This window comes from Lampetra planeri, chromosome 12, assembly GCF_965212315.1.
Source record: "Lampetra planeri chromosome 12, kcLamPlan1.2.h2, whole genome shotgun sequence".
Taxonomy (NCBI): Eukaryota; Metazoa; Chordata; class Hyperoartia; order Petromyzontiformes; family Petromyzontidae; genus Lampetra; species Lampetra planeri.
The window spans coordinates 8,066,096-8,091,380 of NC_136118.1; the positions used below are offsets into that span (position 1 = coordinate 8,066,096).

Here is a 25,285-nt window from a genome sequence, read left to right on the forward strand (position 1 = left end):
AGAGAATAAAGGGCAGTTGCACAGAGGGGCGGGAGAGACGGCGGGTGGGCTGCGTCTGGGGGAAGAGGAGCGGAGAGTGGCTTCTACGAGATTAGGCATTCGGCTACCACAAAGTGCGTCACGATAACGCGTTATTGCTCGAGTCGTGATCAGATTGTTGCCTCGCTGAGGTTGGTGGCGAGCGATGGGATGGGTGGGGGTGGGGCGGCGAGTGGTGGGGTGGGGGCTGTGGGGGTTAGGGAGGGAGGGGGCTGTATTTGGAGCTGTTGTTTCGTGGTATCTCGCTTACAGCCACGAGCGCCTCGCCTCCTCCTGCTCTTCGCGTGAATGAAGGCCGAGCAAGAAGGGGGCAGATGAACAACACGGTGAACGGGCAGGACGTGGGTGGGGGGTTAGATGCGGGAGCTGGGGGTGGGGTCAATTGACTTTGGGCTGCCGGTTATATTTGGGGACCATCAGTCATTTGCGGCCAGTGTCGATTGACTCCTGGAGCCACGCGCGGACCCAAGGGGCGCGGATCCGTAGACAGGATTCCCCCCCCCTCCTCCAGCGCTATCATCAGTCATTAACGACATCGGTCGTGAAGTCTTCCCGAAAATATCAAACGGGTAAACTCAGGGCCGCGCTGAGGTCCTTTCCAGGCTGCGGAAATGGGGTGTTGAGATTTCGTACTATCACTGTTTTATTGTTTAAAAAATACAAACTTGTGAGAGGGGGGTGGTGGGCAGGGGGTAGCTAGTAATGGGCCAGTATATTACCCTGTGAACTTCTTGCAGCAACAGATCAGCAGCCGTCTGACCGAAGCACACACGCGCGTCAAGCGGCGACGTTTAAAGGTACGTGACGATAACTTGCTAAGCTGAATTCAGGAGCGATCGTGCAACAAATTTTACACTTGATAATACACAGCACCAGCGTTCACTCTTATAAGATTTTTTTTGTTTAAATAAGGATAATCTCGACTCTTTAGAGGTATTGTCGGGAAAGCTGCGAGGCTCGCTTGGAGGGAATGATGAGTATCGGCGTAAGGCACTACCACTAGAGAGTACTGGACAATGTAGGCATATCCACAATCATTCTCAACGATTTAACTTCATATTGTATTCCTATAATGCTATGAACAGGTTTGTAACAACAACAAAAAAGGTGCAGTATAATGCGGGCAAACTATAGATGTGGAGTGGCCAAAATAGCTCCCGGAGCATCACTGCGGACTATTTTGGCTGACATTAAGGCACTGGATTATAGGCCTGCAAGACAAAGACAAAGACCCCCCTGTAGCCTTTAATAGACTTGGGGCAAGTGCTGTTAGCGAGCACCTATGAAGGCAGGAACCGTACACGAGGGGTTAGGGGCCAGCACCACGCCCGACCACCTTTGTCTCCCGATTGGCGATGTTTACACACCGCACCAGCTACTAATTTGAGGCTGAGTCGACCTAGAAGTGGTCCAGAACTTATTCAAATATTCGTCACTGGTTCTCGCCGTAAGCGGGAATCGAACTCGGGTCGCCGGGCTCGTAGCGCGGCGCGCTCACCGCTCCACCACCCGCTCCACCACCCGCTCCACCACCCGCTCCACCACCCGCTCCACCACCCGCTCCACCACCCGCTCCACCACCCGCTCCACCACCCGCTCCACCACCCGCTCCACCACCCGCTCCACCACCCGCTCCACCACCCGCTCCACCACCCGCTCCACCACCCGCTCCACCACCTAAGTGGACAGTTCATTGTCCACTTTCACCTAAAAGATGAACGTGTACCGTCACGCTGCCGCTGTGTTCGAGCGTCGTGACTGCCTGCAAGGTACGTCTCCATATGGCAGGCCCTTTTGCCGCTCCACTGCTGGATGACGGCCTCCCTCCGACGTGCATGGTTGTGACCACGCCTCGTGCGGGTTGGTGAATGCAGGTAACCGATGCGATGGGGGGGGGGCATAGAAGTACAGGGCAACAATGGATTTAGCTGCATTGCCCTCTGCTGGCCACAACGTAGCCCCACAGTCTCCGCCGATGACAACCTGTTTGTACATGTGGGTCACTCATTCAAGGACTCTCCAAGGTCCACCCTGTTGAACTGCTTACAAGCTTGCGACTTTTTGCGTATCCAGCGTGATTTGGGCGCCACGGTGGCGAGATGTTAACTACCTCGCCTGGTATGCAGGAGGTCGTGGGTTTGATCCCGACCCTGACGCCTGCTGCTGCTGTATATTCGGAGCTTGCACGTCTCTCTCCCCGTGGTCGCGTGGATTTTTTTCTCCGGGTCCTCCGGGTTTTCCCCTCCACATTTAGAATCAACATCACGCGTTTAAATTGTTTGGCTGCAATACATTTCTCCATGATAGGGATAGGCCACTTCGTTGAGGTATCATTTGTGGCGAGATTGCTTCTGAAAAAAAGAGGCTTTATAGCCGAGTGGGTCTTACCTGGTAAACTAAAACATTGTTTCGTTTAAATAGTTGGAATAACAGTCAAGGTATACTGAAGGAGGCTTGTCTCAGTATTCAGTGCTCTCTCGTACGGTATAAATGAGTTCCTCTATAGTAAATGCACAGAAGGCGACGGTAACAAAAATCTACCAATCCACACACTTGGCGCCGATGTGTGTGCGTTTGAACAATATGCGGATGGTTCTATGCATCGCGTGTCTGTGGGTATCTTTGTTCGTGTACGTGGGTCACAGGATTCGCGCAAAATAAATTAAGGACGCCGTCCATAATAAAACATCATTCACGAGCCATTTTACCAGATGGCAATTTTAACCACGCCTACATGTGCAACTGTTGACATACCATACGTTTAAAAAAAAAGATAGCCTTGTGTAGCTTTTTATAAGTGTGCAATGCCTATTCTCTTTACAAAGACACAGAGACTGGTTTTGCTGGCCCTCTAGCAAGTACGCAGCATGTGCGAACATTCACTTATGTCCATTGGTACAAAAACATCTGCCTCTTACAAGCAAGTAGTGACGGTTCTAAGGGGTGGGGGGGGGGATTTGCTACCCCTCTTACTCCCATCTCATTTTAGGAAAGTTTCTCCCTCGGGCTGTGTCTGCAAGCGAACGGTTATACAAGTGACGCGCAAACCCACGCACACGCGTGGATTCTGTGACGCGTTCCCAGCACGTGTTTGAATCCACAAGTGTTTCGTTTGCAGCAGACGCATGCAAACCAAACTAAAGCCAGCCAAACGGATGGGCATCTCCCAGGGCCAGACGCGTATGCATAATATATATTATTTTAAATACTGTAGCCTTACTGACTGTCGGTTGGGTGAAATTGTTTGATCAATTTGACCAGTTTTTAAGCAACACTATACCTTCCTTCATCCATAAAACTATAGCTTCATCCTGCAGTTTCGTTTGTGTTCACGTTTCCGTGTTCATAACTAATGCACAAGCGCTTTCATCGTTTGTTGGGAAATGTAAACAAATATATACAAAATAGCGCACGAAAAATGGCAAAGAGTCACTCAAAGTAATATAGGCCAGTCCACATCGTGGTAGCTCCACATCAGCTTATTGTCCATGAAGTAATAATGTATTATTATTGTTATTAGAAAGTCACTGGAGCAATGCACTGTTCTTCACGTTTTTATATATTTATTCTGAAAGTGCAGAAGCACCGAGACAACGCGCCGATGATTTCTGTGGGGAGAAAGACATAAAACACGCGAGGGGGTGGGGAGACTTGTGGGTGCTTGAACATTGTCTAGGAGCCTGAACATTGTCTAGGAGCCTGAACATTGTTCTCTCCGACAGGCGCGGTGTGGGGGTTGTGTTGATGGAGGGGAGGGGGGACATTGATCAGCATTCTCTGGGGAGATGGGGTGTGGCGAGGAGTAGGGGGGGGGGAGGCAAAAGCGACAGACTATACGTCATAGTCCAGCTTTTTTGCCCGTCCAAGGACGGATGTGTATTGCAGTAAATCTGAAATATTAAATAGAAAAATTGTTCAGCTCGTGGTTATTAAAGAGAGGGGGGGGGGGTTGCCCCATGTGGAGTAACGTCACGCGAGAGGTGGGCCTCCTGTGGAGTGACGTCACGCGGGGGCCTCATGTAGAGTGACGTCACGGGCGGGACGGACAGATATTTCTGGGTGATTATAGCAGGTAACGCCACACACGAGGTTTGATGTGTTGGTTGGCGACGCATCAATCTTCTCTCAACTGACGAAAGTAAAAATAAGAAGTGGAGGATAGGGAGGAGCCCCCCCCATACCCCCACCCCCTGCCCGCTCCCATATCGCGTCCCAGGGACCTCTCCAATGTTCCTCTCGTTGTAGGCTTGGCAAGGATGTGGTGGGACCCACGACCTGGCCTCAAACTCCTTTTCTTTCATATTCTTAGGTTTTTTCGGTAAAGTCACGTAGGTAAAAAATAAAAGTAAAATAAAAAATAAACTAAAAATCACGACGCTTTCGGAGGCAACACAAGCTTCCGTCTTCAGGTGGAACCGTCACAGCACGATATAGCTGGTTCCACCTGAAGACGGAAGCTTGTGTTGCCTCCGAAACGTCGTGATTTTTTATTATATTTTACTTTTATTAATTTTTATTTTTTACCTACGTGACTTTACCGAAAAAACCTAAAAATATGAATCCTTGCAGTCACGAAAGCTTCAAATCTAGAATCCTTTTCTTTCCCCATGGAGTGCCTGGCACAGGTGTTGGATGCCCGCGTGGGCTAGCACGGTGCTACGCCGGTGTCTCCATGGTCTTTCTCCAGTTAGGCAAGATGGACTTTTTTTTCCCCCTCGGCTATAATGTTGAAAGTTCTGAGTATAGGGCGTGCTGGTGTTTTGAAAGGGGTGTCCCGCTTTCAAGCCCTCACAGGGGTAGTTTCAGTTGATGGAGAGAGGTTGGTGCCGCAGGTTTGATTAAAGAGGGCCCGATGTTTTCTGGTAAAAACTAAAATTGCGATGTTCCTGGCATGATGAAAACGCATGTAAGTTGGGTTGGTATTGCGTCTGGGGCAGAGGTCGCAACCGGGTACCCGATACCCGTACCCTACCCGATACCCGGCTACCCGTACCCGGCCGGGTATCGGGTACCCGTTTGCGACCCTGGTGCGGCCGGGTACGGGTACGGGTAAGGAATCAAAACCCGTTTGCGACCTCTGGTCTGGTGTACAACTTGGGTACATCTTGGGCAGTGGTGTGGGTTCGGGCGGGTGGAGCTGTGCGTCTTAAAATCTAGATTGAAAACTAATTTCTTTAGAACTTATTTTTGTGTTTGGTTCGTAGTCCCTTCCCACGCACCTCCGATTAGCGTGGTTGGCTACGTACGGTGCGAACGAAGTTCGACAGCCAGACGCGTGTGGCGTGTGGTAAGCAGCACGACTGTGTGAAGTCGGTGGATCGTTTCGTTGATCGTGCAACCACCTGCAGTGAAACTATAGCAACCTTCGAAAGCGCGTCATGTCCAGTGGGTACAATGAAGTCAGGATCATGATAATCATCAGCCAACATCTATCTACTGCTGAGTGAAGTCATCCCCCAAGCTGTCACCAGCTCTCGCATCCTCGTGACGTATCGAACCATCGAAAATCTGCGCACTGTTGTATACAGTATCTGCCTTTTTCCAAATTTGTTTTTATATTAAGTGAGAAATTGCCTATTCTCGGTGTAATCGTTTTTTTGTAGACATACATGAGGATCGAGTGCATCCTGAGCGTAAACAGAGGCCAAACTAATTAGCATTCAAATGAAGAAGTTGAACAACAGGCCTGATGGCTTGGGCTGATTATGTCCAGTGACGCGGGTCTGTGACACCCCTCCCTTGAGACGACGGAGGCCAAAGGAGCGCACCGCTGCTGCTGCTTCATGGCCAGAGCAGACAACCGCCGCTGCATTGAAGGGGGAATGGAACTCGGCTGACCAGCCTCAATGGGAGAGGGGACAACAAGAGACAACCCAGAGAGGGAAGGAGGGAGGCCGTTTGACCAACATAGAATGGGCCCCGTGTAGCCTTAACAGACTGTAGGGGCAAGTACTGTTAGTGAGCACCTATAAAGGCCGGCACGGCACACGATGGGGTATGTGGCTAACACCACGCCCGGCCGCCTTTGTCTCACCAGTGGCGATGTTTATACATTACACAAGGTACTAATTTGAGGCTGAGTCGACCTAGGGGAGGCCCAGGAACCGGTTCAGATCATCGTCACCGGTGTTGGCCGTGAGCTGGAATCGAACTCGGGTCGCCAGGTTCGGAGTGGAGTGCGCTGACCGCTACACTACCGCTCCCCGTAGACACATCCACACACAACACACCCGGGGGTCAGCTTCTACGGGTCAGAAATCTGTCCACATAAGTCTTGGGATGACTGATGGGCGACGAGGTATCCAGGCAGCCAGAACAAAAGGTGAACTAAGATTGACCGGACGAATGCACGAGGGGCGTGCTTAACATTAACATTGAGTGCGCACAGGAATATTGTCCAAGCTGTAGGCTCGGAAAAGTTGACTGTCGAGCAAGTGACCGGTATTACATGAGTTGTGGAGAGGCCTGCAGAGTGAGCGTGGTCGTCCAGGCTGCTTGCACAGCGGGGGGGACATGCGAGGTTGTGGCGAGGCAGGCGACGGCTGACAGGCAGCGTGCTGGACCAGCAGTGGCCGCAGCCAGCGTGCTCCAGCTGCAGATCTAGCCTGGCGTGCAGGCTCCCTGCGAGTGGGCAGCGGCTAACGGTCGAGAGCCGTGAGCACACTCCAGCTGTGGATGGAGCCTGTCGTTCCAGAACATCGTTGTGGGCCTGGAGGTATTTTTCGGGAAGAAAGAAGATAGAAGATGGAACGTTAACTTCACACCCGCTCATCATTTGTAACTGTACCTTGCACAGGTTGCGTGCCATGGAGAGTCTCAGCTTGCACGCATCACACACCGTGACCATCTTCTTGGTTCTTTCGGTAAAGTCACGTAGAAGGGAAATAATAAAATGATAAAAATAAAACATGATAAAATACAATTCTCACGACGTTTCGTCCACAACGCAAGCAGCCGACCTCACGTGAAGAACAGGTCTGTCGGAAAGGCAGCGTCTGTCAGACCTGTTCTTCACCTGAGGACGGCTGCTTGCGTTGTGACCGAAACGTCGTGAGAATTGTATTTTAATATGTTTTATTTGTATTATTTTATTATTTCCCTTCTACGTGACTTTACCGAAAGAACCAAGAAGATGAGTCCCTGCAATCACGAAAGCTTTAAATCGAAAATTACACCGTGACAAATTAATTGTGCATCGTCGCGTTACTGTGATGCACTAGCCTATTGTTTTATTCAATCACGGGATCGTGAGATTTGACCATTGATGCTTTTATGATCATCCAGTACGGATTGATGAGTACGTATATTTGCATGGGTACTGTCGTTGTCTCTGATGATAAGTGTTTTGGATGTTGGAGTAAGTTGATATTAAAGTTGCTGGGATTAAAGAAGGGTCTGAGTGCTTCTTTCCAAACTCGTGCATCGTTGTCTTAATTACGAGAACTGCATCTTGCGGTGAGATCTGAATCCGGAGGCTTGACGTGATTACACGCGTAATTGTTGTGGTCAATGCAAACATGACTCCTTGTAAAAAAAGGTGTCAGTTTTGTTGCCAGATAAAAGGGTAAAAAACAATTATCATATTTTGCTACTGGCAAAGGAGGTTCCAATGGAGTATCACGATTGATAATTTGAATCAATTATAATAATTATAATAAATTATATTTATAATCAATACTCCTAAACAACGAGAGAGACTAATACAAATCACTTGCTAATTGCATCATAATCACAAGCGACGTAAATATTCATATATTTAAAAAATCACAATCATCTTTAATTAAACTTAAACACGTATAATAACATTTACACTGAAAGAACGTTAACATTAACATATTTTGAACATAGTTTTAATCAATAAAATTACTTGCTTTATTTTATTCATATTTCATTAATTTTAATAAACGCAACATATACAATAGCACGGACCGATTCCGTTGCTCCATCTCCATGGGATACAATAAATATAATAAAATAATAATAATATGTAAAATACGCCTTTTTGGAGTCCTCTGATCTAACACCGTTTGAGACGAGGCTCGAAAGAAAGCTGTCTCTGGCGTGGACCAATCAGTTTCAAGGACAATGCATATATTATCAGAGTGTTTTTTTGTTTGCATTCTGACCACAAGTATTGTGGTTAATGCGGACATGATTCCTTGCAAAAGGTTTCAGTTTGGTGTTTTAACATCTCAACACCTGTTTTGTTGCCAGAAAAAAGGGGAAAACCTATTCTCATATTTTGGTACTGGCAAAGGAGGTCCCATGGTGTATGGAGTAGTTGTTTGTGTCTGATCGTAGATAAAATCATTTTTGTAAAAAATCATCTCAGCTTCATTATTATATTCATTGAAAACTTTTGCGTGGCAAAGACAGCCATCATGAACTAGTTGACGATTAAAACAAAAGTGGGTTATCAATAATTGTTTTATTTTAATCCCCAGCACATTCCTCTTGTCAGGCTCACGAGCGCCCGCGAGGATCCAGCCCGCCGCTCTGCGCGACCCCTGCCGGCATCGCCGTGCACCGCTAGCGCACCGCTGGCGCACCGCTAGCGCACCGCTAGTGCACGTGGGGGGCGTGCAGGAGGGCGCAGCGGGAACCCCGCTCGTGCCGTGGCCATGGGCGCAATCAGCGGCTGGTTCAGCGAGATGCGCGAAAGCCATCGCTCGAGGAAGCTCATCCTCGTCATCGTGTCCGTGGCGCTCCTCCTGGACAACATGCTGCTCACGGTGGTGGGTGGGTGCCAGCGCCGCGATTGGCAACGCCACCACCACTACCGCCACTACCTTAACCACTACTCCAATTACTGCCACTACCACCACTACCACTACTACCGCCACCACCACTACCATCACCACTACTGCCAACAGTACCACTACCATCACCACCACTACAATCACCACTACTCCCACCACTAATACTCCCACCACTACTACTGCCACTACCACCACTACCATCACCACTATTGCCACTACCGCCACTACCTTAACCTTGCCACTACCACCTTAACCTTGCCACCACCACTACCACCACCACTACCACCACTACCACCACCACGACTACCATCACCACCACTACCATCATCACTACTGCCACTACCACCACTACCACCACCACGACTACCATCACCACCACTACCATCATCACTACTGCCACTACCACCACTACCACCACCACGACTACCTTCACCACTACTCCCATTACCACCACCACTGCCCCCACTACTGCCGCCTCCACCACCAATACTGCTACCACTACTGCCACCACCCCTACCACGACCGCCACTACTATTGCCACTACCACCATCAGTGCAGGATAAGAATCTCCTCCCTGTTGAGAACATTTCATCTGTCCTCCCTCATTGGCCCAGCACGGGCGTAAGGAGTGGGGGCTCAAACTCTTTCACCACCACCAAATTAATTCAGGGCAACTTGAACTATAAAATATATTTTACCAGCTATACAGCTCTTTTTCAGAAGCGACCTGGCCACAAATGATAGCCCAACGAAGTAGCTCATCACGTGCAAATTTACAGCAGCCAAATACTGTAAACGCGTGTTGATTCTAAATGTGGAGGGAAAAATCGGAGGACCCGAAGAAAAATCCACGCATGCACGAGGAGAACATGTCAATTCCAAATATACAGCAGGCGTCAGGGTCGGATCGAACCCACAACCTCCTGTACACCAGGCAAGATAGTTCACATCTCTCCACCACAGTGCCCATTCTATGGAGGAAAGGATAACTAAAGTTTTACTCATGAGCTCACCTGAGGTCTAATTATAATATCTCCTCTGGCCTAGATCAGTACTTTACCGAAAGACCCAAAGAGTATGCATTCCTGCAGTCACGAAAGCTTTAAAACAAGATTTAGATCAGTGCAGGTCATGATGAAGCGGTGGTGCTGTTGTCAGCGCGCTGTGCTACGAATCACGCCACATGAGTTTGATTCCCGGCCACAGCTAACATCAGTGGTGAGCAATATCTGGAACCGATCTTGGGATATCTCATTCACCCAACATGCACTGACCAGGGTGGTGAAGTATGGTCAAACAAACGCAAAAAATATGCCACGGGGAGGCCTTCATCCAGCAGCCACTTGACAAAAGAACTCTACGTTACTATCATTCATTAGGTGCCCTTGTTTAAGTGCTATTATTGACGTTGGAAACCTCTCTGTGCCCTACACCGCAACCGCTCATTTGCACCCGCAGTGCCAATCATCCCCAGCTACCTCTACTCCATCGATAACCACAACGCCACGCAGGCCCAGCCGTCTCCGACTCCAGGGCTCGCATCGCGACCCACCCATCCCGTCCAAAGTCAACGCACGCAGGCGGCTTCGCTCCCAGCGTCGGGGGCTCACGACCTCCCGACCCCCGGCGGGACGAGGTCGGAGGTCGCGAACGGGACTGAGGGGCCGAGCAAATGCGAGGAGGGCTCCAACGTGGACCTGTCGGATGAGAACGTGCGCGTGGGCCTGCTCTTCGCGTCCAAGGCCACCGTGCAGCTCGTGGCCAACCCGTTCATCGGCCTGCTCACCAACCGGTGGGGTCACTCGGCTGGTTCGCCGGCGGACTCGACGGCCCATCGGCGTTATTGTCTACGTCATCGTCGCCATCTTTTGTCACTCTCATTTATTGCATTGAAAGACCTCAAACGAGATAAATGCAAGTCTCTTATTGGTCCTAGAAATTCGTTTTGAGGTGATTAGTGTACCATTGTATCCATAGGTCTGTTAACCCAGAATATTGTTAGATATTGGAAGCGAATCATTTTCATTCATCTTTTAATACAGCGACAAAATAGTTTAAGGCAATCGGCCTCCTTATTTTCTCTCGCGATGCTATACGATGTGTTTTGGAAGTGGAGTTCAGCAAAACTCGTGAGCAGCAAGCCACTTGGAGTCTTTGGAATAATGGTGCAATATGAATGCAGATTATCATAACCGCGCGTATTTTGAGTTTGAAAACCCATCTGATGGTGTCTGAGGTCGCTAGTTAAGTTCAGTCCGGCGTCTGTGAGACATGGAGAGGCCACGCCGTTCTTTTGCTGGATCTTCAACGTTAAGCATCTAGGCGGAGATTTTCGGAAAGGCTGGCCTCATACCGCGCCACCGGCGATCAATTGGTTTCCCAGCTGAGAAAAAAAAGCACTTGTGCGTGGCTCCAGAAAGATTTCCACTTTCGTCGTCTGGTGACAGGGCGGGTGGTGTCGCCCTGAGGCGACTCGATCGACGCCAGTTGCAGAGGTTCACGGTTGGAATCGAGCGGCCGCCCCGGTTATTACCGCTCGCCGTCCGCTGAAGAACTCCTGACGACATTCGCCAGGGCGAACAAAAACTTGCCGTGTTTGAAGATTACACTGCCGATCACTCAATTGGGGATGTTACACTCGGCAGCAATCATCGTCCCCTTCCTGGCAGTCTAACGCACCCCAGGGCACTCTTGGCAATGAGACTCGTCCTGGACTCTTTGAGTTCTCACCCGGTTAAACGCAAAAAACTTGCAACTTGATATGACAATAAATGGACGTCAAAATCAAGGTATTTCTTCCATCTCTCATTGGACTTCTCTCTCAGTGAACCCGCTCTGGCGCTTGCAGACACTTTATGGAACAATTAGGGCTGCAAACATTTGTTTCAGCGTTTGCAGATACCATAAATGTTTATGTACGTATGTTGAACTTCTTTCGTCGCGTACGTAGCCAACCGTGCTAATCTGAGGTTATAACCAAAGCTTTGTTGTCTTTCTCTTTCAAGTTAAGTTTAGTGGAGGGGGGGGGGTGCAGTTGCACGATTTCAGGCGTACATTTCAGACACTTTAAATCTATGGCTAGTCCTTAGCATCGTCACAAAGTGGCATATTACCCGGGAATGGTCATTATCAACATCCACGAGCAGAGAGCCCGTAAGTGTCCACTGCACATTTCGTGATTTGCTTCCACTTTCTACCGCCTTGTGCCAATATGCCGAAGAAGAGCCACATCTTTGTGGTTCCAGTCTCTTACGTTGTCAAGCCGTTCACTGCGAGGCCCTGGGTATGGTATCTCGACTAGCTATGACTTTAATCCGGACGTAAAACCATTATTTAGCCGCCCTTGTCGATGAAAAGCGAAACGCGGTGCCGCGGTGCCGGACTTCCTCTGGCGAGAACCGACTTCTTCACCCAGGCTGGGACGATGGCGGCGCATTCGGTTTTGCGTACGCGCCAAACCAGCGGCTTAGTCCATAGACGGGCCAGATAATTTGTGTTTGAACAATAGACAGCTACCTTTAAAGTGACCACCCATACGTATTATGAGGATGAGATGAATTCGTGGCTGTGAATCGTGGCGTCGCTATCGAGTGTGCAGGTAGTGCGACTGCGCCTGGCTCCAGGCACCGGGATGTAATAAAGGGGGAGAGGGTGGTGGGAGATAGGCGGAGAGTCGGGCCTCCACGTTTCATTCCATGCAACATCGCTAAACATGCAACATCGCTAAAACACACGCCATCGCTAAAAACGTGTCATCGCTCGTTCTGAGGTTGCCCAATTTGTGCAACTGTCCTCGGCTGCGTTGCAAACATGAATACAAATGAGAGCAATGCATTCATATAGGGACATCATTCCAGAAGATTCTAAGTTGCTTGGTCACAATTCGTTGTTTTAGTTACATCGTGGGATCGTGAAAGATGACGACAGCTTGAAAAAGCATTCGTCCAGCAGTGGACTGATGATGGCTGCTGCTATGGATGATGATGATGATGATGATGGTTTTTGTCTTGTTGCAGGGTTGGTTACCAGATACCTCTCTTTGCTGGGTTCATCATCATGTTCATATCTACGATAAGTAAGTTATCGTTTCTCCTCCTGTTTTCCATTGCACCGATAAGATCATCACATCTTCGGACATCGCGTCTGTCGATACGATAACGTAATCCTTCATATCACTGCTGACATTTTTGCCAACTGTGCGACAGCAAACGTTTGGTAGTACAGTACAATGCGGCACTGTACCATGTGTTTGCGACAACAGCAGAGATTGCAACATTAATAAGCTTCGTCTTTTAAGGGCAAGCTCAGTGCGACATGTATTCCAAGACGGCCGGCCAACGTGGCAATTTAGAACAAAGAACTCCCCCGAGTTGGGCTCCCTAGAGCTTCTCTCGAGTGGAGACCCGTCCGCCAGCGGTGGCGCGAGCGAGCACTTGCGGAGCTGCGCCTCTAAATTCTCACAGTTGCAATGATTTGTACTTTTAGATTTTTTTCGGTAAAGTCACGTAGGTAAAAAATAAATAATAAAAAATAATAGCAATAATAATAGAAATAAAATAATAAATCACGACGTTTCGAAGGCAAACAAGTCTCCATCATCAGGTGGGACCGTCACAGCTGTATTAATACAGTAAATTCAGCTGTGAAGGTCCCACCTGATGACGGAGACTTGTGTTGCCTCCGAAACGTCGTGATTTATAATTTTATTTCTATTATTATTTCTATTTTTTTTTACCTACATGACTTTACCGAAAAAAGAGTATGAATCCTTGCAGTCACGAAAGCTTCAAATCTTGAATTAATGCAATGATTTGGATTGATATGACGTCTAAATGCGACTGCATCCCGCCACGCTCTGTCCACCGGGCATTCTACTCGTCAGCTCTCCAACGTATCCCAATTGCAGAGGAGTCCACAAAGAGTAGAACGTGTTGCACGTGTCGTGTGTCTGTAGGTTGACGATTCCCCTGTGATAAATGCACGACGCATACATTTTATAACAATGGCAATGGGCACGGATACACATTTTAAGGAAACTATTTTCCTTCGAGCCTTAATTTTTTTTTACAAGAGCTTAGGGCAAGACAGCGAATCTGGAAGTAGGGCGCTGCCTCTGTGAGAGAGGAAATCGATATTAAATATTCATAATACAAGTGCTATTTGAAATAAATATAACCGATAATAAACAAAGGTGCAGCCCTGCAATGAGTTGTTAACAACACTGTTGGTGGAAGAACTATTTAACTGTTATATTTTACCAGGTAAGGCCCACTGAGCTATTTACCTATTTTGCAGAAGCGACCTGACCACAAATGATAGCTCAACGAAGTGACTTATCACGTGGACATTTACAGCAGCCAAATAATACTCTAAACGCGTGATGTTGATTCTAAATGTGGAGGGAAAACCCGGAGGACTCGGAGAAAAATCCACGCGACGACGGGGAGAGAGAGACACGCAAACTCCAAACATACAGCAGGCATCAGGGTATCGATGAAACCCACTACCTCCTTGATACCAGGCGCGAGGTCGTTAACATGTCGCCTCTGTAGCGCCATAGAGGGAACTCCAGAGAGGCCCTCGACTGTAGAGGGTACATGTTCTACTCGTCCATGCTAGCCACGCGACTTGGAAGAGGACCAATAAATATAAAGCGCCTTTGAAATCAAAACTCAGAGGGAATTCAATTGGCGTTAAATGCAGGAAATAATGCAATGATATGTATTCATCTCATATAAGCTGGGTCATGCCGAAAAGCACTTCAAATGTCATTAGAAATAATAATTACATTTAAATCTTAGCTCGATAAATACATTCTGCGTAGACTATGATCTTAATTTTTTTTTGCAATTGGATAAGTCTCATAGCAGTGCGCAGCCAGTAGGATACAATTTAATTTTTTAAAATGCACGGACGTAATTGGCCTGCATTATAATTATTGTTGAGGAGGGCACAGTAATTAAATTGTGTTCAATTAAGGCACTTAACCATCGGCTGAAACCCAGTACTTAGGGGGCTTTTATTTGTTGCCTGCCCCCCCCAACCCCCCTTGTCCACGCGTGCGGCCTATCCGGTGTAAACAGCTGTGTTTGTCTTTGCGACGCCTCGCTCGGCTCGCTGGCGGCAGCGTGGCGGCCTGCGGCCCACCCTTGTGACATCACAATTGGAAAAACAGGCATGGGGGGTGGGGGGGGGGTCACACGAGGCAATTGTCCAAAGCGACGGTGAGGATTTGCGCGACGTCGTCGAGACGCGTGAGCGAATCTCAAGACGCGATCTTAAACGCATCTCGAGTCTGCGCGACGACGACCCCTTTGTGCATTCGGCGAACGCCTCTGGACAAGCGCCGCGCGTCGTTCGCTTGTCACGTTAACTTGGCGGTCGCCGCCGCCGCCTGCCTTCTCTGTCGCTCCCCCAGTGTTTGCGTTCGCCGAGAGCTACGGGCTGCTGGTGTTTGCCAGGTCTCTGCAAGGCATTGGCTCTTCGTGCTCCTCCGTGGCCGGTGTGTAAGAAAAATGAATCAACGGTCCAGCTCGCGTCTGTCTGTTCGATTTCCGCTCAAGGCCAACACCGGTGACGATTATCTGAAGCGGTCCTGGGCCTCCCCTAGGTCGACTCAGCCTCAAATGAGTACCTGGTGCGATGTGTAAATATCGCCACTGGGGAGACAAAGGCGGCCGGACGTGGTTCTGCCCACCCACCCACTCATGTGCCGTGCCGGCCTTCATAGGTGCTCACTAACGGCACTTTCCCCAACAGTCTGTTAAGGCTATACGGGGGATCTTTGTCTTTGTGTGTCTATATAACGCTGGTCCAATGGTTCCAACCACATGCCAACATTTTCCCAGTGGCATGCTTTCCTCCACTTTTAATTTATGATCCCAGTCAGCCTTCAATAACTAATTGCCTTAGGTGGTACATATTCTCTGATGGGTTTTCCAGTTGTGTCCAAGCAACACATATATATATTCATTTATTTACAGAACTTGCTGCACGTAATATTTGTTTTAGTTTTTCTCTCTCTCACACCTAGTTTGAGGCAAACTTTGGGGCCTTCTTCGTTAAGTTGTTAAGACAATTTCCTGCGATTTGTTTTTCTGACGCCATCGTCTTTCTTACAACGAATAGAAATGCATTGCAGGACATGACTGAATGTGCTATGAGCACATTGGCCAGATCTGAATTTTTTTTTATAGATTACAAATTAACATTATACAAACTAGAATGTAGCTGTAATCCAATGGGAAACACGTTAATATTTCAAAAAATATTTCACCATTAGCATTGTTACAATATGAGCCATCGATGTCAAATTTTTCAAACCCGGAATAATAATGACAATTTAAGTTTAGAACACGGTAGGCGCAATTTAAAAAAAAACCTATACCAGCAATCATACCGTGGTTAAATTGTAGTTCTGGCTTCCTGGCAGACAGTGGCTGTGGAGCAAGGCACCATTTAATTGCATGGTGTGACAAGCAAAATGGCAAGTGTAAAGCCGATTATTGGCCGGTGTTAAGTCTCCAAATTGTCAGTAGCAAAATAACAATGGTGACCACTCTGCTCCATGTGCAGCTTTGCAACTTGTTGTCGCGAAGAGATTGGAGGCGGCCTGTGACTAGTCGCCACGGCCATAGTGAGCGGAAGTATACTGGATGTGGTGTGCCTGTTGTGGAGATATTTTCCGGATCACCAGTCTGGACAAATCCTGATGGCATTCAGCCCTGGTGGATGGTATGAGGAGTGGCGGTGCAGCGGTTAGTGCACTGTTCAGTGAACCTGACAAACCGAACTCCATTCCCGGCCACGGCTAACATCACCGGCGAGTGATATTAAAACCGGTCCTGGGTCTCCCCTAGGTGAGACTCGGCCTTAAATGATTTCCTGGTGTGGTGTGTGAACATCTGCACCGAAGAAATAAAGCCGACCGGGTGCACTGCTACTCACAACTCCCCGTCGTGCGCCGTGCCGGCCATCATCGGCGCTCACTCACAGCACTTGCCACGACAGTCGATGTAGGCTTCACAGGGGAACTTTGTCTTTGCAGGCATGGGTCTGCTGGCGAGTGTGTATCCGGATGACGAAGAGAGAGGCAATGCTATGGGCATCGCTCTGAGCGGTCTGGCCTTGGGGGTGCTGGGTAAGGAGTCGCACGCACACAGCCTGGAGTAACACAGTGCACACGGTTTGCACGGTTGGCTACGTATGGAGCGAACGGAGTTCAACACACGGTACATACATCACGTGCTGCTAGAAAACGAAACATCGATTGGAAGCACAGGGCCGAGAGAAAGAAAGATGAGCACATGGATAATGGGGGACACAAGCTCGCTCGGAGACATCGTACCGAATGCCGAGAAAAGTTTCTGGGCTTGGAAGGGAAGATGATGATGATTGATGGACAAGACTGGTGATGGCATGGCAGCCAAAGGAGAAGATGAGAGGACGACCACCGCAGAGATGGCACAGTGAGATCAGCTCACCGAGAGCGGTGGCCACAGGCATGCGGAGACATTAATCCAGCAGTGGATAGACCATGTCCGCTGCATGTTGATGATACAAACAAATGGACATCAGTTGTGACGCAAAATATTACGACGTGTTGCATTGTGAGCCTTTTTGAAAAAAAATTGCCGTCGATAAATCGATGCGCACCCATCGTCGTCGTTCCACGACCAGACGACAGACGGACTGCGCAGCGCTCGCATTTCGCCAATGACGACAGCGACCTTTGTGCGTTTGCAGTGGGGCCGCCCTTCGGCAGTGTGATGTACGCCTTCGTCAGCAAGACGGCGCCATTCCTGGTGCTCGCGGTGCTGGCGCTGTTCGATGGAGGTAAAGCGCCCCGGCGCATCGCACACGCAACGAAGATTGCCCCCCCCCCCGCCCCCCACCACAACCTCAGGTAGTCGTGTGACCACTATCCGTAACTTCACAGAAACTCAATCGGGGGAGCAGTGGTCATATTTCTGCAGAATAGGGAATCTATATCCATCGAAGGAGAAAACTGTGCAGCAACTGTCCGATCCCAGTGTATCATAGGCGTCACTTCATTTAAGCCAATTCTGACATATTCTTAGGTTTTCAGGTTTTTTCGGTAAAGTTCGGTAAAGTCACCTACGTGACCTAAGAATATGAATCCTTGCAGTCACGAAAGCTTCAAATCTAGAATAAATTCTTACATTTTTGGGACCCAGTGCACCACGTCCAGTTTCCCTCTCGCGATGTCCATATCTGCGAGTCGCGTGCCTACAGCAGTCTACCAGTGACGTGGAAGAGATCGAGTGAGAAATTAAGCCCTGAGCATGGAATTCGGGAAAAATAATACAAACACAGGGTCAACAGCGCAAGGATGTTCAGCTCAATCGCTGACGATCAGCAACCAGGAGAAGGCAATGAACGCGGCAGCACGATGGGATGGGACGTAAATCGTCCCTTCTCGACCGAGCCTCTGATCTCGCATTGAAATATTCTCAGGTTTTTTCGGTAAAGTCACGTAGGTAAAACATTAAAAGTAATGAAAGTAAAATAAAACAAAACAAAAATAAAAATAAAATTCACGACGTTTCGGAGGCAACACAAGTCTCCGTCATCAGGTGGGACCGTCACAGCCAGATTAGCTGCATCAAGTGAAGCAATGATTCAAGACGTAATCCCTTATAAGCAAAAAAAAAAAGATCTCCAAAATTCTAAACAAACATAAGATCCAAGTCCGATTCAGCACAGTGCATAAAATCCGTGATCTGATTCCATCTGTGAAGGATGTCGTTCCTGACTTACAGTATCCTGGAGTCTACAAATTGAGTTGCATTTGTGATGATTGCTACATTGGAGAAACAAAACGTCATGTTGCTGATCGTGTCCGCGAGCACAAGTCAGATCTGAAACACGGCAGAACTGATTCTTCGGCCGTTGCCGATCATTGCTACAACTCGGCGGGCTCTCATGAAATTGTCTTTTCCGAGACCAAGGTTCTCTGCAAGCCTCCTGGCTACCATCAAAGGTTTGTACACGAAGCCATACAAATATACAAACACAGACATAATTTCAACCGTGATGATGGGTACAAACTCAGTAATCACTGGAAAGATGTTATTAACCACGCAAAAAAGACTTAATTACACTTTTTGGACCATCTTATCTGACAGGCACTATTTTAATTTACTTCACAGAGTGTTAACATCCCCAGTTATTTTTAACAGTACTCTCTTCATTTTTCAGCCTGCATTGGTATAAACATGGGCATTTTCGTTCCTTTGTTCTATCATGTGTATCAGACCTCCCCTCCCCCCTCTCTGCCCATTGTGTTGGCGTGCGCAGCAGCCGCGTCCAAGCCGTCGCCAAATGTTTTGTTGGCTCCCTCCCCCTCCCACCCCCCTCCCTCCCGATACGTTCCATTCATTGGCTACCACATTCTGATGAACTCCCCCCCCCCTCTCCTCCCCCCTTCAACTTGCTTATAAGGGATTACATCTTGAATCATTGCTTCACTTGATGCAGCTAATCTGGCTGTGACGTTCCCACCTGATGACGGAGACTTGTGTTGCCTCCGAAACGTCGTGAATTTTATTTTTATTTTTGTTTTGTTTTATTTTACTTTCATTACTTTTAATGTTTTACCTACGTGACTTTACCGAAAAAACTTGAGAATATGAATCATTGCAGTCACGAAAGCTTCAAATCTCGCATTGAAACCTGCACGTCTCCGTACGTGCGGACGATCGTAGCCGAGCTACGGGATACCTGACGATGTTCCATTAGGGCAGGAGTGGGCAACCTGCGGCTCCGGAGCCTGCATGTGCCTCTTTACGTTACTGCTTCATCACGTCACGTGTGCATGCATTCACGTGCATTGCGGCTCTTGAAATATTGAGTTTTGTACCGAATTCGAAAGAAAAAACAAACGTCTCTTCTTGTTATTTTGGTTTTGCCAACCCCTGCACTAGGCCTAGTGAGTTGCAAGTTTGTTTTGTAAACATTGTCAAGCCTACGCTTATGAGCAGAAGGATGTAAATGATGAAGTCGTTGAATCTGGGGCCATAAAAAAAAAAACATGACGGCCCCCGGAGGTCGATCGCTTTCACTCGAAGGGCACGGCGAGGCGAAAGGTTCCACGCGAGAACCACGTCGGGTGGCGTGCACCATCTGTGACCCTGCTCGTCGTCGGTGACCAGAGCACTTCACCTCCCGTGGAATGTGACTGGCAGAACGCAGGCGAAGACCACTAGCAATCATGACGAGCGATAGCGAATGTTGCCAATCGCCAATGTGCACTTTGCAATGGGTCCTGTGGGTTTGCACGACCGAAGCGGAGTATGTGGGTAGCACATCGTACCACATTTCATGCAACAAGCTCGACGCATTCGTCAAAAAACTTTCGTAAGCAGAGACATTGATCTCTCTCCGCCATGAGGAAGAGCAATTGATGGAAACGTTGCCTATTACACATAACATTACAATGTTCCCTTACGGGCAGTGTTATTGACTAACGTGTCGAGTTTTTTGTGAGTTTTGTAGTCTTGTACCGCTGCTGCCAATGCAGCATTACAAAATTGTAATGAACGCAGCTCTGTGTATTAACGTGCACTCTGAATTGGTTAATCCCCAGCCTTACAGCTGTGCGTTCTGCAAAAGCCCAAAGCAATAGCCGAGGTGAGTGAACCCTCGGCCGCCCTCCACACCCATGCCTGACATGCACAATCACATTGAAACCCACATGCCTCCAAGCCGCCGCTGATACGGCGGTGTGTGCCACGTGTGGCCAACGAGAGCGAGTGGCTTACCGTGGCGATTCCGCTCTCACAGATCACCAAGAACGATGCAACTCTTTAAAAATTTTCGCACCGATATAGGTGTACCCGCAGTGCTGTTCAATGAACTGTCGAGATTCAGGGTAGCATGTCGATTCAAGAGTCGATGGCTTTCTATCATGTTCTGGTCTTCCCCCCCCCCCAATTGTATCCTGATTGTGCACTCGGTGTAAAGTCATGAGACAGACATTTCACTCCGACCGATCACAGAGAAGTGCAACACCCCCCCCTGCCCCACCCCACCGTGTTCGAGAACAGCCCACGGGAAGCGGTGACAACAGAACTACGTTTGAGATCCCCTCACATTAGGCGGCAGAACTTTCCCACCCGACTCGCCACACAATAACGTTCGTCCCATTATCATTCAAACTGATGGATCGTTTATTCTCAGAGCTGAACCACATGATCATATCCAGATGCAGCGCTCCGACCTCTGACCTCTGAGCTACCCGGCCACCTCGAGGCATCGATGTTATTTTTACATTGCTGTAAACGTAGCAGCTGCAGGAATCACGTGAACCCATGACATTCAACATAGACAGAACAACATAAATATTGATATTTGCACGAGCGATATTATTCTTGTATCATGAGCAGAGAGAGTTAATATTAATCGATGAACCAGTGCAGCATTTTACCACTCGTCATCGACATGTTTTGTATGCACAATCAGCAACTATAACAGCCCTGGTGACACTTCGTTTTGTGATTTTATCAAGTTCTCTGTGTGATGCAGTAATCCCACGAATGTGGAATTGAGCACATACTTATATCAACAACTCAACAAATCGGTCAATAACACTGGGGAAAAAATGGATATAATAAGGTGACGTTTCAAGCGATTGTCTTTCTTCATAGCACATGATGTACGATGAAGAAGCGACCATCTCATTGTGAAATTTAAAACATTCATTATGCAAACAACATGTTCCATCTTGCTAAACGACGCTGTCTGCTTTATTATTACGCAAAGTGACACTCCATTGCACACACTTTAGCAAGACTGAACAAAAAAAAACCCGTTTATGTAATCGCTATTCGGTAACTATTAATATGCCAATGTAAGCCTAATATTGAGAAAACATTGTTGCTGTAATTGTCATCAGGCCCCTGTGTGTGAAGTGCATTCTCCCACTCGTATTGTCCATTCTCGCTCTCTGCAGCATTTCAATTGAATGTGCTACGAAGAAAGGTAATTGAACGAAAGATAACCTATTATCTTTATATATAAAACATTTTTTTAAGGCCACAGTGTTATTGAGGGAAGCTGAGGTTTTCGTTGTTATTTGTGCTAACAGAGAAGCAGCTTCACCAAATAATGTATACGGCCTCATATTGTGGAGAATACAGAACAACAATAATAATAATACAATGGGTGTTGACAAAGAATGGGAAAATGAATTATATTTAACATCAGTCTCGACGGTCAGAGAATTACATTTGGCCTTTGCACAGTTGCTGAGCAGTGGATTGGGGCCGCGGTGATTTATTGTGACACCAAATGGAATGGCGAGCACATGTGTCGTTTCAATGTTTTCCATGACATTTGCACAGTTAATACGAACGCTTCGGTCGAACTTGCGCACTGTGCTGATTACCGACAACAGATCTTTACAGCTGGCGTGCAGCTCCAACAGAGATGTGGAAATCATGCACGGACTACAAAACCATTGCCCTTTTCCACAGCGGCTTCTTCGAGACACACGCCAGAGAGTAAACAAGAAACACACGCGGTGAAGGGCAGGCAGGATGAGACGGCACCGAGTTCATATTCACCTTGACCACTTTGGGCACGTGTAATTCATCCAATGAGCATCGTTGGTATCTTTCTCTCGTTCTCTTTACATCCCAAGGACATGCAGCGATGATCGTCAAAAGAGACCATCACTGGCACGGGCGGGCGGGCGGGCGGGTGGGTGGATTGGTGGCTGAGTAAATAAAAAAACAGATTGTGGGTGGCATGGGTGGATGGGGTGGCATGGGTGGATGGGGTGGCATGGGTGGATGGGGTGGGTGCTTGGGTGCGCATCACCCATGCATTGCCTTTACTTTATCCAGCCTCGGACCAGCGAGCGCCCAGCAGTAGAAGGTCAGCCAGCAAACTGCTTTGCATCTCTCCCGACGATCTCCCTCGCTCATCCACAATGGGGAGCTACTGCTCTCGCCCGGGGCACCCCGCTGACATTTTGTTGAGGCGGGTGCCCTTTGGTAGCGGGCAGCCCCGCAGCCGCGATTGTCTGGAGCAGTTCACACGAATCGGGGGGCATGGGGGGGTGGTGAGGGTAGCTGTGAGTTCAGGGTGGCAGCCTTCCCACCCCTCTTTACTCCCCCCCCCCCCCCCCAGTAGCCCTGGGGCAGCTGTAACGTGAACTGGAAAGGTCACGTTACCTATCGGTACTGCGCTCAGAGAAGCTTCCTTGCTGCGAATGATTTCGAGCGACTTCATCTCGCGTCGCCGTCTGTGTTTCACGTCAGTTCTTTAGCGACGATGAGGCCAAATCAATGTCCCGCCCTTGGATCTTCTTTCGGTCGCTGGCGTTACCGACTCGTTGAGTCACAGACCTTATTTTCTTCTAGATATTAAAAACAACATGGCAACGATGATGCACTTCATTTACCCAGGAAAGACTTACCCAGTCTCAGGGCTCTTTTTAAGGAGGGATGTTTGGCCAACCACGTTTACGATTGTTTGGTTTCGTGCCGGAGAAAACCAGAGAAATACCACGCGTACAAAGAGGCAACATTCTAATTTCCCCACTGATGGAGTCAACAATCATTTGCTGCACTGTCATCGCCTGCCTTACCAACCCCATGTATTCTATCCCTTCAAAGTGCAGGACAACTAGGCCCAACCCGATATCTAAATATATTGAATATGTTCAGGTGAATTGGTTTTAGGGGATTCATTCAACATTCAAATTCAGGCATTCATCTTCTCCAGGTGCTTCAGTTTCCTCCCACGTGTCATTCATTGGCCGAGTACATCTTACATATATAGGACTGCAGAGCTTGGGCAATTATTTGCACCAGCTGACAGCACTCGGCTGCCTCCCAACGTGCCTGTGGTCCATCGGCGATTGAGAGATGCAAATGGAACGATATTCATCGAAAACATTGTTTTGATCGTAAGCAGTGATATCGTGTTATGTATTCATAACCGTAGACTTCTGGTTGAATGAGATCTCTTGGGCGATGTAGAAAACAGTCAAAAACAGTGACACGGCTCCGTTGGGGGACAGACGGAAAACAAAACTTGTTTCGACGTATTGCTCAGCTGTTCGCCAGGCTAAAAGTACAGTTCAGTGAAACTCCTCGTATCCGTGGTGATGTGGAGGGGGGGGGTGCTATATTGCGGATCCTATTATCTGCGTTCATCCACCTAAATTACCGCTGCTGTCTACGCAGTTCGACAGCCGCGAACAATCCACTGCTGGATGACGGCCGTTTACCGCCATCTTTCGTGCTCTCGCGATGCAACAATATTATCTCGCTGATTCCGCACACGAGCTGATTTCGTCGCTGCCCTCCGCTGGGGAATGTCTTCTCTGGCAGGCTCGCTCCTCCGGAGTCGCGGACGGTAGGGCAGCGGGACACGCGTTCGCTTTCTCTCTGCGTCGATGACCGTTTTAATCTCCCCCCCCGCAGAGCCAGAAGGGATCCTCTCTTCTCACTCTGCTGCAAGACCCTTACATCCTGATCGCCGCAGGTAAGAACATCGCTCTGAAAAATATCACGCAGTGGTTCTTCATCCTCATGATCAGCCAGCCGCCGATCAATCCACTGTTGGACGAAGTCCTCCGGTAAGCCGTCACCACGTCTCACGGTCACGCGACTCAACACTCCATCCTAGCCCCCCCCCCCCCCCCCACGACAGAGGTCGCAACCGGGTACCCGATACCCATACCCGGCTACCCGTACCCGGCCGGGTACGGGTAGCCGTTTGCGATCCTGGTGCGGCCGGGTACGGGTAGGCCGTGAGTCACTGGTGAGTAACTGTTTGTCACTCATTTCCCAACGTCTTGTCTCTTCTCACAATTCAAGTTCCTAGATTCAACCCACCCGCGCCTGCAACATGGCTTCATCCCAGAGGTCGCAATCAGGTACCCGATACCCGTACCCTACCCGTACCCGGCTGGGTACAGGTACCCGTTTGCGACCCTGGTGCGGCCGGGTACGGGTAAGGAATCAAAACCAGTTTACGACCTCTGCCGCACGAGCCAATTCCGTTGCTCCATCTCTTCGGCGGGGACGTGCTCGCGGGGCACACTTGCCCCCCTTTGGCTGCCACTCCGTCAGCGAGTCTCGTGGGGGAGGCCTTCGTCCAACGCTGGCAATTTGTTTCGCTTACGATTGTGCCCATGAAGTGCACGTCATATATTGAATTGAATATTTATCGAAGATTTTTTAAATTGTGTTTGAATATGTATAGATCTGATTTATTTGCATGAAATAAATTACGCCCATTTTGCGACAGAGCAGGAGCCATCTCATTGCGTATTTCTAATTTATATTATGCAAAACATATGTACCGTTATGCAAGATAATGCTGTTTGCAGCATGCCTGAACAAACACCTGTTATGTAATCGCAACTGTTAAGTAATCGTTAACTTACCAAGGTGAAACTAAAAATCTGAAAACATTGTTTGTAATGTCATTTTCATCAGGCACCAGTGTGT

At 48.5% G+C, this 25,285-nt stretch overlaps 1 protein-coding gene across 2 annotated transcripts in view; it reads left to right on the top strand.

Annotated features, from left to right (window-relative positions):
- Window positions 1-450: 450 nt before the first annotated feature.
- The window catches only part of LOC144721618 (synaptic vesicular amine transporter-like), a 35,386-nt gene continuing 10,551 nt past the window's right edge, over window positions 451-25,285 (top strand). Inside the window, exons 1-9 of one of the 2 annotated variants that reach the window (XM_078599402.1) lie at window positions 451-836; window positions 8,484-8,778; window positions 10,257-10,590; window positions 12,815-12,873; window positions 15,217-15,300; window positions 16,846-16,938; window positions 17,544-17,633; window positions 20,407-20,450; window positions 24,254-24,314. In XM_078599402.1, coding sequence (XP_078455528.1) covers window positions 8,661-8,778; window positions 10,257-10,590; window positions 12,815-12,873; window positions 15,217-15,300; window positions 16,846-16,938; window positions 17,544-17,633; window positions 20,407-20,450; window positions 24,254-24,314 — 883 coding nt within the window. In that variant the 5' untranslated portion in view covers window positions 451-836; window positions 8,484-8,660. The remainder of the gene's footprint in view (window positions 837-8,483; window positions 8,779-10,256; window positions 10,591-12,814; window positions 12,874-15,216; window positions 15,301-16,845; window positions 16,939-17,543; window positions 17,634-20,406; window positions 20,451-24,253; window positions 24,315-25,285) is intronic. The other variant, XM_078599403.1, reaches the window with a different exon arrangement.